The 16,223-nt window shown below is 29.4% G+C and overlaps 1 protein-coding gene across 1 annotated transcript; it reads left to right on the forward strand.

The window, feature by feature from the left end:
• Positions 1-12,144: 12,144 nt before the first annotated feature.
• LOC119672263 lies at positions 12,145-12,954 on the forward strand. Its single transcript, XM_038083276.1, has 4 exons — positions 12,145-12,180; positions 12,249-12,391; positions 12,465-12,584; positions 12,648-12,954. Exons 2-4 carry the CDS (start codon positions 12,264-12,266, stop codon positions 12,802-12,804), a joined length of 405 nt encoding a protein of 134 aa, XP_037939204.1. The 5' UTR covers positions 12,145-12,180; positions 12,249-12,263; the 3' UTR covers positions 12,805-12,954.
• The last annotated feature ends 3,269 nt before the right edge of the window (positions 12,955-16,223 follow it).

Below are 16,223 nucleotides of genomic sequence, written 5' to 3' on the forward strand. Positions count from 1 at the left end.
GCAGTTAGAAGCGTCTACACCTCTTCCAGATGGTTATACCACCTCTCACCTAATCAAACCAATCACATGCATTATAGTATCCATCAACTGAAAAGTCTTGAAGCTATTTTGCTCTGATTGTTTTAGGCACCTTTCGCCATCTGTTTTACTAAAATTAAAGGATTTAATATTTATATTCAGATAATAGATGATAAATGGCAGTGGCATCCCATGTCCCGCCACTCTTAAGTTCTTAGAAGTAAGCTTACATTAATGACACATTTTTCAGCTGCTTTATGGTTTGAAAATTTTATAATTTATTATTAAATTATATTAAAAATTCAATATAATACAACCCCTGTTTTATGTTAGTTTAATAAAATTTCCAATATCTTTTAAGTATTAGTACATTACATTACTTCAAACACATATTTAAGAATGGGAGACCCTTCAGTTAATATGTTCTTTCAAGCAGCAGCGATGTAATCACAGAATAGATATCATTCTCCTTTTCCTCTTTTAACGCACAGTTACTTCAAAACTCTTTGTGAATAAGGCAGTCATGTCAGTAAGGTAATTGTGTTGGGAAACTAAACTCCAGAAGAACTAATCTATTCCTATTTGCTTGTAAACGGGTCATATCTTACGTTAAACGTGACATATACCAACTTTGTGTTGAAATTTGTATTATAAAGATTCGAATGACCGTTCTGACCCGTTTGTTGGCTTTACGGTTGTCTGGAGGAGTGCAAAACAGAAGTATATACAAAATGATCAAATTATTATAAGATATTTTTTAAATACAGGTGCCATTTTTTTGAACTCTTATCAAGATTTACATTTATATTCAGTATTGTTTTGTAAACCACGACGAGAAGGAGCTTATAGAAATTATAGAAATTTATCACAAAAATAATGAATTTATTCGGACGTTATTGAAATATTTGGGAAAAATGGTCACGCTTGTCAAAAGTACAAACATACTATGAAAAGTAACGATGTATTTGGTCTTTGAAATCAAATTTCTTAAAAAATCTAGAATGCATCATCTATAGAATAAAAAAATCATAAATCAATACTTAAAATTAAATAAAATTCATATCGATAATTCAAATCGTTCTGTTTCTATTTTAAAATATATATGTATATAACTCATATTCGATCACACTTATTTACTTACTTTCAGTTTATATAGTATAATGAAAAATTCAATTTGTTCTATCATTAGATTACCTAAATAATACCTACGTTTTAATAAATAATTATTTATTTCTTTTAATAGCAGTTTTGCTTTCAACTACCTTCGTACCCGTATTAAAATAAAATGCACAAATACTTAATCTCCTGACACTGGGACAGTTGTCTTGATTTACAGCCAATCGCTGGATAAATATTTCTACTGTCTTACACTGAACTATCACAATTTGTCCTTGATTTTGTGCAAATAGGTTCTGCAGACGGCAAGCATTAGCATTGATACGACAAACCTGTCAGTCAGTCAATGTCGCCGGTTTATATGGTTGAAGTAAAAATAAGTCAAGGAATTAATGGTGAAGTTTATTTAATAATGGAACAACATAGTTAGACCCATGAATCACTGTGTATCCGTGTTACTGCGTTAATAAAGCGGTAAAGTTGTCAGTAAAATATCTGTGTGAAGTTCACATTCTACGTGTGTAAATATTTATAAGCACATAAAGACTAAGAATTCAAGATATCTTAATTTTTCTAGAAATTAAAATGAATTAATGCGTTTAATCAATATATTTTACTTAAAGTAAATAAAGTTTAATACACTTTCAATATGTGTATACCTATGTACTATATTTAGCTAATAAAAAAATATAGGGTATAATGAAAATTGGTCGATTATCTAATTAGTTAATTTGTATTTAATTTACGACTATAGTAGTGCACATATATAGTGAAAAATCTTTTAAGCAAATACTCTATGTCAGTAAACTGTTGTTTGTTCTAAAGAGTCTCAGGTGATAAGAGTTTAATTGTTCCATATAGTCGTAAAAAAGTTGGTTATAGAAATATTAACAACTAATGTGAGATGTCTGTTCAACAGAGGTATACGTTAGATCAGTTTTCATTGTATTATATAATATTTGGAGTCCTCCTTTTTTATTGTTAAGGGATGTGGCACTGCAACTGACCGGTCTATTGTGTCCTCTTTTAACGAATAATAAACATTCACCGGTAACTCCTATTCCCAATTTTTAGAAATCTAAATGACAATATACTTTTCAGGAGCGTTTTTTTAGCAATTACCTCTTTCTTCTGAATTTCGGTCATGCATTAGACAAATCATTGCTAAACCCAATGACTTTTTTTTAGAGTAAAATGCAAATCAAAGTTTTATTTTAAAACTAATTTATAAATAGATATAATATATATAGAACCCAATACTAAAATTTCACTTATGTTGAGTTTATTGCTCCACTGACAAGCACTTTTAAGCAGAAGTTCACATCATATAGGTCTGCATCTAGTCAAGGGATTAAAAGATCTCTGCATTTGCTCCTACACAGCCATCCAAATAGTAATAATACTTTGTATTCCTGAAAACTCTTATTAAAATTCTTATAGACTATTGTAAAAAGTATTTAGTAATCTTGAAATGAATTGATGCGTAAAAGTTCGCAGACCATCTTGTAAAAACAAGTTCATTGAAAAATTAAATGGATTTAATTTCATTGTACTACAACTGAGTCTATTATCAGTAACTAGATTAAAGCTTAAAGATGCCTCTACTACTCTACACTGCTGATCTATCGATTTATTTACAAAATTTCATTGTTCTACAACTGAGTCTATTATCAGTAACTAGATAAAAGCTTAAAGATGCCTCTACTACTCTACGATGCTGATCTATCGATTTATTTACAAACAGGAACAAAACTCCTTAGCAGAATAGAACTAAGATAGCCAATGCATTACCTGACAGGTCATTATAACCTGTGTTCTCTTACTAAAATAAGATGCAGTGTCGGATGTCTATTTAGTGAAAGATGTCTATTGATGTCTATTCATATTCACTGCACCTGCTCTGCTTTAGTTTCGAATGAAAATTTTGGAGCCTGAGTTCATGTCTTCGTCGGATATTAAAAACACCTCAACGAAAGAATTTTGTGACTTTTACACCGAATGCTGATATTTTGATGTTCGGAGAGATATTGAATTAAAATTAATTACAAAATGCACTAACCTCATACACACATCACGCAAGGTATACACTCAAGGAGTCAGAGCTCAACTCAGTTCAAATATACTTAGTGATAAAATACTATGGAAAAGAGAATAAGGAGTTGATCAATTTTCTATGGATTTGTATAGAAAACTTAGGATGATACATATTCAGAGGTAAAATGTTTATGAAAAAAAAACTTCCCACTACCGGTAAACACATTCGATTTTATTGCTAATCATATCACACCGTATTGTATTATCAAACACAAAGTGTGATGTTCGAAGTTGCGTGTTGTTTGTATAAACGATCGAAATTGCTACTCTTTAATATTGCTCTCTGTCTCTCTTTCTGTTTTCTCTTTTGTAACTATTTTTATATTTGAATGATTTGTTTACTTGTTTGCCATTTTTTTTTGCAATGTCTTTGATGTTGTTGTTGTTGTTTTTACTAGCTGACATGTTGCTGCTGTTTTTCCCCGGTTGTGTTGTTAACTTAAATATTTTGCTTTCTGTGTTATTGTCCGACAATGTGGTGAAAAGTCAACAAGAGGTGAAACGCGATGTACTGATTGGGAATTAACATCATGTTCGTGAGATAACAACTATATGTTCTGTACAGTGGGTTTTATGAATCAAGTGAATATCTCTACATATTTATACGAAAAATCTTATCTTAAAGTTTTATGTTTATTATTAAAAAATTCTCAACTGATGTGTTTATAAGATTGTTTGTCAAAGATTAAGAATCTGTCAAGTTTTTATACTCACCAATTTAACGTATTCCTCTCTGGATAAATGTTATCTGATGCATATAAATTTTTATGATAATGTAAATCAAATTGATTTATATATCTACAACATTTTATAGATAAACTAAATAATAAATATAATTACATATATGAATTTTATTAATTACTGAATTAAAATCAAATTTAATTGTATATTATATTTTTATATAGTGTATTACGATTTTTATTAAGATAAGTATTGATATGACAAGCATTATTAATATTTGTATTTAAATTTTCGATATTACTGGGTCATAACTTTGGTATATATTTAACATCGATTTAAAGCACTTAACTGGTAAGAAGTTTTCGAAACGAATTTCACTCAACATAGAAAACAAGTCGTAAAACTTTAGAACCAATCAACATGCACTTTAATTTCCCTACGATTATTTGATTGACGCCATAAAGCACAAAATAGATTTTTTACTGCACTAAAAATAGTTGTAGATTTTTTTTTGGTGCAAGCAATTTTTGTAAAACTAGAACGAATCTAGTCTTAATGCACAAAATTTAGAATCATAAAAATATAGTCTCTATAGTCTTGATATAATTATTATAATGATTAATTAATAATTAAATTGAGTTTAATTATATTTTATCCTTTCTTTTGGTTAACTATGCTTAACTTTCTATTTATGACGAAAGCTTTTGCAATAATCAGTCCGTTATTCGACATTTATCTATTTGAAGATTACTTTTATATATTTGTTATTAAAATGGTATTTCCCATTCGATTTTATACAGTAACTGCTTTTAAAATACTTATGAAAATATGTATAGTAAATTATTATCAGTATAAGAGGCAAGCAAAGCTATTAAATAAAATTTACCGATAACAATACTCATCGACAAGCACTAAAAATTATACAAACAGCTATTTGTCTAATTTTTAGTTTAATATAAGCAAATCTAATTATAAAGATATGACTTGGTATTACAATTGTTTTTTTAATCACCCACCACTATTACAGTTGTTTTTTTTAATAGATCACTACTAATGGTTTACAACAATCCACCAAAATTATGGGATAATTGGTCTAGACTCTGTTATATTAGACGTTTGTTCTAAGGATAAGATATGCATAACCAAGATACGGTAGAATATCTAATACATCAGTTAAATTGTTATAAAATGATTAAATTTCGTTGTATACAGTAAATAAATTTTTAGCTATAATTCAATTCTTAGCGTACTTGATACTAAACTCAGTGATCTATTTTTTTTCTAAGCGAATTTCATATATACATACATTCATACTGGATATGCAAGTATTGGATGTTATAAGAAGTATCCACCTTTTTTTGGCACTATATGGTATTGGTGCTCATATATTTGGCAACACCAATTGTGTTATATCAAATGAACATATACATAAAATAAGTTAATTTTTTTAAGTCAAGTTAATTTTTTTGTAAAAACTTATATGAAGTAAATAAACTGCAAAAAAATTGACGAAAAATGTATTCGGTTTGCGGTGGTAATGCTGTCTGTGAACACCGGATCTAAGAGTAATTTGCTCGCTTTCATTTTGATTCTAATATTAATCAATTTCAATGCCAAAGATGCACCTCGCTCTGGTTAGCTAGTCACAAAACAATTCGATGATATTTTGAATAGTAGCACAAGATCAACAAGTGGAAGCACTGAATATCAACTCTATAACTGTTTGAAATCAATTAAAAACAGCAGGCTACGCAAAGAACGCTCGATGTTGGGGTACGACATTAATTAACATAAATAAAATTGGATTAAGTAAATTACTATTAGTATTACCATATAATCATTTTTGGAGCAAGCATTACGGAGAAAAAATGAATTAAATATCTAATGAATATCCAAGTTAACATGGTTGAAGATTTTTGACCTTTCATATATTTACTTTTAAGGCCTGAATTGACGACAGACAAAGTTATATTAAATTTTCATGGTAAAGAAAGAAAGAATTGTCTATTACCAGTTACTGCAACCTGCTGCAAGGGCTCATATAATTCTCTACTGCTCACAACTAGACCGCTTGAACAAAACAATCAATAAAAGTGATCAAAATTGATCAATATAAAAGGCTTTATATCAGGCCACAAACATTTTTGATGATACGAAACAAATTGACTTGGTTGGGAAGTTTTGATGCATCCTTTGTATAGCTAGGACTATTATTTGTGTCGATCTCTGCAAGATTTTCTTAATGGTAAAAAAATCGGAAACTACAAACAGCAGATGATATCGCTTGGTCATGTTTTTCGCCATTAAATCTTAGAAAATTTATACCTATACAATTATAACGGCACCCCAGAATGGCTAGCAGTTATAAATAATAATGGGAAATACATACTTCATTAAAATTGTTTTTCAATATAGACAAATTTTTTTTCAAAAATTTACCAATGATACATTTTAAATATCGCTCAGTCTTTCGCGTAAGACTTTTTCATTTCTTAGACCGAGAAATAATCTCCGAACTTAAAGAATGTTGCTAGAAAACGCTTTGCACATGAAATGATATCTCAATTATCACTTCAAATAATTATCAAAGATTATTTAGAAGTGCTTCACCTCTGAATTTAATAAACACAAGAGTTCAGTGCCTCCGGAAATGTTCTTTAAATATCAAAAGTCATTTAAAAAAGGGAATCAGTCAGTATTTACTTAAAGCTACTTTCCCAAATATGTAAGTTCCAGCCAAACCCACATTTTATTAGCTAAAGAATTACCTTTTTTTGTTTTTCCTCATCAAATGAGATATCAAATTGTTTATGCATAATAAAATTTTGTCATTGTTTGCTATTTACTAATTACTCGCCCAAAACGTCTGAGATTAACCTGTCGCTGACAAGCAGGTTACCATTCTAAGTCTAACGAATCACAGGCACCAGCTCTCTTGCACCATTCAACATACTGTACCGCACCGCACTACTTTATTACTTCTAAAAACAGTCATTGCAGCATAAACTTTGCTCAGCGTTTGGTAGAGTAATGCTGATTCATTGAAGGCGACAGAGACAGAGATTGCGATGCACTCCAATCTTAACCAGCAATTAGTCAAGGTGAATGATAAGAAGTAACCACTTGAGTTGTACAAGCAGCACAAGTGCGCCAGGTTAAATGCAAACAAATGGGTTTAACGAGCAATAAAGCAATAAAAAGCGATACAAAAATGATTTTGAACTTGAGATACTGAAATCTGTGCCAGTTGCTTGCTTACTGATATATTTAATTAAGCATTAAAAGCTGTTTTCGTGAAGAAATTTTTATCGGTTAGCGTGACAAGTTGTGGAAACACTGTTTTACCCTTTCTTATTTCTCTTCATTTTATTTTAAAAAAAAAAAGCATTTAACGGACTTAGGAATTTAATACGAGTATTGTAAATAAAATATCAGCACAAAAAGTATTTAAAGATTTTTATACCGTTTCCATTGAGTTGGCAAAAATATTTGCAAGAAGAAAATTTTTTAATGTATGCCCACGCATGGAGTATCTGCGGTGCTGCATTGGTCGATTTTGCGCGTGAAAAGGTTTTGCATTTCGCAGTAAAGTTCGTACGATGGCTCGAGTGCTCGAGTGCTCCTCTTATGGATTTCTTGTAAATTGCTTGCGTGCAACTCATGCAACTGTCGCTTCGATTTTGTTTAAAGTTCAAGATAAACTGCATGTTTCCACATATAAATCATTGCCATTAGCAGGGAATGTTTTGCGTAACCACGGGAAGCTGTAAACGACTACATATGCCTTACAACGTTTTGTAGTTGCCCTAAATGGTCCGCTTGTTTAGGAGGAGCCATTTCTGTGGTTTGTTCTCCTTTTTTCTTGGAGTTTGGAAACTAGTTTTTGTACTGTATTGTATTGCTTTTAATGATCGGAATTTGGTGATTTGCTTTATTTGGTTTCGCACTTTGTGCTTCAAGGGATTCTGAAGAAGTTTACAAGAGCTTGACGTGAAGTACTTTTCCTAACAAAGCAATTTAAATGTTTTTATGTTATCTCTCTTTCAAAATCAGTATTAGATGTACTTAGAATTAAATTGTAAAGCCTTGTAAACACAAAAATAAAAAGATATTTAGAAAAATTTCAATTTATCTAGTGAATTAAAATGTAAAAATTATTTTATATGTTAAAATGTAAAAATTAATATTGTTAAAAGTTAAATCACTGTAAAACCAAATTCTTCTTAATACATTTGATAAATACCTTAATATTACTACAAAAGAACAATTGACAATGAGAGATTTCCCAAATATTACACTTTGGATCTACATGGCGATTGTGCATCTAATTTTTACTTATGCAAAAGTAGTTTAGTAGCCGTTTTAGAAGCGCTTATAACACAAATTTGACATTTGACATTGTTGGTAAATGTACTATTCATTGGTCATCATATATAAAATATAGATTGCACTGTCAGACTGAAAACAATAGACGGCTGAACTAAATGTGCATTTGGAAATAGCAGAATTCTATTAAAAAATTTGCTTGAAAATAACTTGGAACACAGTTCCAAGCTGTGCATATTATTGTTATCGAATAATTTAAGTCTATGCTTATGCTTTAAAAGTTACCTTCAAGTTATATATCCTTCAAAAAGAAAAACGGAAATTAACAGACTTTGAAGCGTCATTTGATATACCAATTCTCACAAAAGGCTCAAAAATGAACTGGCTTAACCTACCTGGCTTAATACTGTATCCTTAATCTACTTTATCTACTCATCCATTGTTTTTTATGATAAAGTTCAGCCCATATCAATTAACTGTAAGTCTATTATTTGCAAATTTTACCATTTGTACTGACAGGCAATTACTTCACTCCAAATCTCCAACATGAAATCGAAACTAGTTGAAGAGGGAAGAGCTTCAAGTGACTAGCTTAAATGACTAGTGACACCGACTTGCTTGGCCTGCCTTGGCATTTGTTTGAATTATTCCCTATAAATACATAGGTTCTTATACACAGCAATAGCACTCTATGTTACCCTGGCAATCATTAACATAAATAATTACCTCTATTTTTTTTAACTTGCTAATAATAAGTGAAAAACATTTACGTCATGAGTAACTTCCCGATCAATCTACACTACATAACAAGACTATTTACTGGAAACCAAATAACAGGACCGAGTTATTACCGCAAGACTTACTGCAGTTCAATAAGACCACATTCTCGGTTTAATTGTTTTTGTAAGGCAACCAGTTTTTAGGTACCACTAAACATATATATCAGAAATTAAAACCATATGAGAATGTTAAATATGTTAGCCTTAGGGTAGACCTCGTCTAGACAATTGGTGGAATTATCGAGTTCGTTAGACGAAATGTTGAAGATAATATGAGATATCGTTTAAAGAAGAATTATAACTTGTAACCTTATAAACAGCTCTTGCTTGATAACCTGGTATAGAATATTGCCAAACGTCATATATCCAATAGACAAATGTATAGAATTTTTGGATATTAGTCATGATAGCCAGACACAAATTTAAGAGACTTGTGAATGAATTTATGAGGTCACTGCAGAGCAATCCCTCGAGATTTCTTATCATTAGTATTAACAAACAATAAAATTATATTTTTTTTAGGATAACAGTATTACAGACCACACAGCATTTTAAAACAATAAAGCTATTGTGGCAGTATTTTCCAATTATGTCATCTTAAAAGCTTCTGAGATCATCTGTACAAGATCTTTTTGGATGATCTTAGACTCTTTACTCTTTTTTTAGAAAGCTTCATAAATGAGATGGTGTAAATCAACAAACCTTTAATTTTAAGATGAGTGATAGTAAAGATTCGATTAAAACTGCGCTAATTATTTCAGGCCATAATGCCGTAATTTATGTAAATTCTCAAGAAAAAACCAACAGATTATGAATTCTAATGGAGGACACTTAACATTTCATAACTTTGTGCAGAAACTAATAAATATATAATTTGAAGGTAAACTTGTTGTTCACCTCATATATGTACATTTCATTCTCATAAATATCATAAGAGATATGTTACTAAATTTGTTTATTTTAATTTATATGTTGCAAAAACACTTGTAAAAACAATATTTATAGTTTTATTACCAATAAAAATCAAATAATCGTCTAATAATATTTACACAATAAATCAATATCTAACAATTGAAGCTTCAAGATAAATAATAAAATAAATTCTTTCAAAAATTCATGACTGCACGACAATAAAAAAATATTGAAAACAATGCTAGTTTAGTAAGTAATACTTTATTTTAAAAAAATCTATTTACATTGATTTTAAACGCAAAATATTTTAAAACTTTAGAACATTCCTTGAATTAAGGAAATAATCATAATCAGGAAGTATGTTATGCTCATTATAAACAACTGATATACCTTGTGTACGAACATGACTGCATTGAGTTGGGTGTTGTTTAATTGCAAACATATTTTAATCCTAAATATGAATAATAATGAATAATAACACCCACAAGCTCGAAAGTTTATGAAAAAAATTTAATTACATAACATATATATTGAACTAGAAAATCCATAATTGAACTTTTCCATCAAAATAACTATGTTTCAAGATATTCAGTATATAGAAGCACCAAATAGAGTCAAATTCAGAAATATTATTAAGGCCCTATGCCCCACTGGGGGAATTGGACAATAGTAGTAGTATATTCTGTATTAATATACTTTCAAAAGCGCCATAAGAGGGGCCAGGTTAGAGGCGATTCTTTCAGTTAAGAAATCCAAACCACCTTTTGGAAAAAGTTACATGTTCTCCCGAGAATTTAAAAAGTTCAAAAAGAAGAAATAAATAATTATTTTACTATGATTGAACAATTAAAGAAGTCGGATTTTGGACAACATATAGTATAGTCCAATTTCTATAACTCGAAGTATCATTTTTAAAAGGAAACGTTCAACTTATGGAGACTTCGAGTTAAAGTATTTTTTTGTAAATGTATGTAATTATGCAAAATACATAAGATAAACTGAAAATTGCAAAGAGAGGTTTAAAGAGGTTTCGAAAAGTAGTGCACTACAACAATAATTTTTTTGTATTATTTTAATTAATTGAATTTCTGACTGACCATACAGCTGTTTCGAGTATTGCCAAATATTCATCATCAGCGTTTTAGAAAATAAGTATTTCCTAGAAATTGTAAGTATAAGTATTCGTAAATAAATTTTTGAGACTGCAAGTACCAGAGATTCAACTCGTGCCCTGCCAAATTTGAAAAACAGAGTCAGCGCTCCTTAACCAACTGATCGAAAGCTATACTTGACTTGTATTTTCGCACATTTTTCTGGAGTTTTGTTAATTTGCTGTGAAAACTTATAAACAAATTCACTTGCTGTGTTGTATTATAACAAAATCATAAACCAGCTGTAGAATAATTGAATTAATTAATTTCTTTTTAATTGTTAAATTTCAATACCATTCTGTTTTTATTTTATCAATAAAAATTTAGCTTATAAATAATAAAGAAATTTGAAATTTTATGATTTTTTAAATCCGGGAAACTTAATTGTTAATGCAAAAGAAAATATTTTTTGCTCTCATTCTTCACTGTGTTTATCCAATACAAACGAAAGATTGTAGTAGCTTTTGTCCATACGTACATCTTCCTATGCAAGTAGTAGAAAAATATTATCTTTGGTTGACTACTCAAATACAGGTGCCAGTATCTTTTTCTAAATATATAAATTTAATAATAACAACAACAAAACAGTAGGAAAACTTGAGTTTACATTTTTCTGTTACTTTAACAGCAAAAGCTCTTGTTAACAGCAATTTAAAATAGACCACTTTGAGAGTGCCAATGTAACAGCGACATGTGCACATTGCTTACAAACAACCTGTGCATGCGAATGACTTCAACAATGACGTCATTGTGATGCTGTTAGTAAAGACATTTGCACATTACCAACACTTTACGTTATACAATAAAAATTTTTGAAACTAACATTGACCCACATTTTAAAATGCAACAAAAAAATTTTAAAAAAAATTTAGAAAAAAATGTAGAAAAGTAGTATTTGCCTTTTCAAGTAAAATAATTTAAATTTGTAAATGTAAATAATTATAAAATATTTATGAAACTTTAATTTTTTTAAATTTATTGCTTATACATTTTACAAAATTTTATGGTCAAAAATTAGTCAAAATACAATATATTTTATAGTATTTTGTTTTAAAATTATTTTGTGCGAATTTGTTTTTATTGTTTTCAATCAAAGTCTCTACGTATGTAAATATAATATATATATAATAATTTAAATAAAAATTAAATTCCCATTCAAATTTCATATTAGAGAAAAGTTGGTATTATGGATACGAAACTATTTTACTTCTGCTCTAAAGTACCTAAAGTTATGCTCATTTCTATGGGCCTGCAACGGAAACCTGACACCGCTTTTGACAAATGTCTGAGAGGCTTAAATTTTCTATTTAAAAAGTAAATTCAAAATATTAACTAAAAGTACAGATATTAGTAATAAATTTAAAATTAGTTTTATACATTACTTTAGTTGGGTCGGTTATCTGGTGTGCATTTTCTCAATTCTGTTGTCCATTTTCTACTTCTATATGGAGATGCAAGTAAATCAACGTATGCTAATGTTACAGGAAGTAAACAACAACTTGTCAAGGTATGTATATATAATATTAATTTTATAACTCTGGAAATATATTTTTATATTAATTTATTAAAGAACTCCGAAAAAGCGGCGACTCGGTGCAATTTATCGCCAACATGAGGTAGTGCGTCATGTAATACAAAATGTCAACCAACATATACGTAATCGGGAAACACAAGTGAGGATAATTGCTTACAGTACTGATGTCGATAATACTACACGTTCGCCTTGATACTGTGATTGATTAGGATGTCATAGATAACTAAAGCTACATTTGTAAGACATATCTGCGTAGTCTACAAGATTAAATGAAGAATATTAACTTTGATGCAGTTAAATAACATCAAAATCTTATTTATGCAATAATTCACACAACGGTAATAAAAAACTTAAATTTAATAATTTGTTTATTTAATAAAATGTATGAATAGTAATAAATTTGTTACCTATATCAAGATTTTACCCACAATATTTTTTAATATTTCTCAAGTATAAAGCCACACGAAATCATTTGAATTCCTATCGAAATAAACTTCTAGGTAATAATACTTACATATAATATATAACACATATATAACAAATAAATCAAATAAAACCACCACTGTCGTGTTTATTCAACAACATAGTCCCCTTCAATAGTGAAACAATCATTCCAACGCTTCTCAAACTTTTCGTTACTTATATTATGGAATCATTCATCTTTGGCCTTAAAACAGCTTTAACTCTTACAATAATTTTTTCATCAGAACCAAATCTCTTTCCTTAAAGTATTTTTTTGAACTCAGCAAATATGTACAAATCACTGGTGGCCAAATCTGGTAAATACGGTGGGTGCGAAACAATTCAAAGTGTAATTTTATACAATTTGACCTACGCTTTGTGACACGGTGTCTTGTCGCGGTAAAAATTTGAAAGAAGATTCTCATCAAAAAGGTGTGAAAGTCGATTTGATGCCATATAACTCATAATTATGATTAAAAGAATGGTCACATTAGAATCAATCATATCCATTGATAAAGGCAAGTATCTAGCCAATTTTAATGTTGAAAACGTTGCCGAGTACTCTCAAGAATAAGGCGCCTACTAGCTTAAACCTGGTTCTAAACAAGCCTTGACATAAACAGACAGATGGTCCGATGCTTGCTCTTCGAACTCTGGCAGACATGTTTTACAGGAGATTTGACAGAATAAATTGACTTTCATATGTGGCTAGCTAGAAAAGAAAAGTTCCCTGCTATATAGAAATGTCCAGAAACTACAACTTAGTGCGTTAATACATCTTTATTTTTAAGCTATGTTGAACGAAGTGCAGTCTGCTGAAATAGGTTTATTGACTTCCTGACTATTAGAGAGAATAAAGACTTCGGCGAAAGTTCATGCTTGTAGTAAAAAAACCAGGCTCTCAGGATGAGATAAAGTCGCAAAGGTGTTGGCATTTCCCTAAGTCTACGAAGTAGATTCTGGTTGTTGTAGCTTTATCCATCTTTAATACATCAGTGTAAATTGTTAAGTGCTTTTGTGTTTTAATGAGCCCTGCATTCCATCTTTTAATATAATTATATTAAAAAATTAGTGTCTAAAACAATAGATTTTTATATGAAATACTAATTTTCTATTTTATTGGCAAATAGTTTTCTTGTCATAGAATATGAACCAGGCAGATTTTTCTTTAAAAATGAAAATATTTAAATAAACTACAATTTATGTCTGCTCTGCTATTATTAATAAATGTGTCAAGCCAGCTACAGATATTTTTACAATAATAACGACACGCCTAACAGTATGCAATAATTTCTTGCAAACGTACTGCAAAGAAAAAATTACTCATACGTTACAAAATAATAAGAACAACACTGTCTTGTTACCTTCAACGTCAAAACCAAATTCCATTTTTATAGAATCTTTTTGTTATTTGCATTTAAAAGCTCACTGTGCTTAGCACAAATAACTGCTATTAAAATAGTTGTTGCAACAACATTAAAACAGGTAGCAGAAGGCATAAACATAAACAAAAGCCATGTGCTGCTGCTAAATGCACAAGGACTACAGCAAACTTGAGCAAACATAAACAAACAAACTTTGGTATGAGTGAGTACGAGTGAGAGGAATATATACTAGAGGAAACACTTCGCCTATGCATCTAACAGAGCTTTACACACTGATTTTGTTGACAAAAGCAAAGCGCAAACGCCTGTTTACATTTTTGCAAGTAAACATGAAGGTAAAGCACATGGCAGTGCTTCAAGAGAGCGAACTGGCATTGTGTGGAAAGCTTTTCAATTTACTTTAATGCTTTACGGACAGTTTTAAAGTTTTGCAAGGGGCTGCGCCTACTTAGTTGATGTTTAGAGCTAAAGCGGTTAAGTTGGGTAAAAAAGGTATATAGCGGCACGGCAGCGGTTTTGAATGGTAGAGAAATTTTCAGTGAAAATTTTTTTATAATGAATTTATAATGTGTATACGATATTTGTGAAAAAATATTAATAACTCAATTTATTAAAAAAATTGTTAGTTCAAAAATAAAATGAAATTAATTTGCTAAAATTGGTATTGAAAAGTAACAACACCCAGCAAAAAATGAGCATCTTTTTGAAGAAAAACAAAGCAGCAAAAAAAAAAAATATATCTCAAAAAAAGCAACAAAGCGAGCAAATGTCCCGGACAAGCAACTCGACAAGATAAAAGCATGAAAATGTTTACTTGCCAAAGGATTTGTGCACGTGAATTATGTGAAGTGATTTTAGGCTGAAAAAAACAAGATAACAATTTGTTAGAATTTATTATTGGATTTCTTTGTGTGATTTCTATTAATTTGAAATTTATACATTTTTTATATAATTACACTTTTTTATTGCCTATGATAAATGCCTTTGACTGCAAAAGTGAAACCTACACTAGGCTAAGCTCTACGCACGTGCATACATTTTCAAGGCAAATATCAGCAAATTTCCCAGGACTCGAAACAATGCAATTCAGGTGCAGATGAATTAAGGATTTTTAATAATTAATGTGTGTACTTTAAAATGTGTTCAACTGGTTCGCAAAATAACTCAACCAAGTATATTTGGAATTATTAAAATAATTTCCATTTATGGAAAAAAAAGAAATTTTTTCCATTTAATTAATATTTTAAGGACAAAAGTAAGGAAAAGATATTATAAAAATCTTGAAAAATATATGTCGTACATACAATATAACAGGCCAAGGTTCAAAAAAATCACCTCCAAGACATCGTCAATAAGAACTATTTAAAATAATTGCCATATAAACATTCAGTACATATACATTTCTACTAAGCATATAAAAAAATTAGAGTTCCAAATGTTTGTTTATTTTAATGTTCTTATTTAAATATATAGTTAACTATATATTATATTTTAATAATATTGATAATTAATTTTACTATATAAATTTGACGCAGATAAATTAATAAGTAATATAAATTTAAAAACAAATTTTTATTTAATTTTTAATTTCCATATAATGAAACGTGGCAAACCTTAAATATTCATATAAAATTTTCTTAAAAATTTAGCAAAATGTATTACAAACAAAATTAGGTTACGAATATTTATGCTAATTTTATTTAAAAATAATAACATTAGATATATCTCAAAACGATCTTTGTTTTTTTGTGGGAAAAAGCTATAT

Source organism: Teleopsis dalmanni, chromosome 1 (genome assembly GCF_002237135.1).
Source record: "Teleopsis dalmanni isolate 2A chromosome 1, ASM223713v2, whole genome shotgun sequence".
In the NCBI taxonomy this organism is placed as follows: domain Eukaryota; kingdom Metazoa; phylum Arthropoda; class Insecta; order Diptera; family Diopsidae; genus Teleopsis; species Teleopsis dalmanni.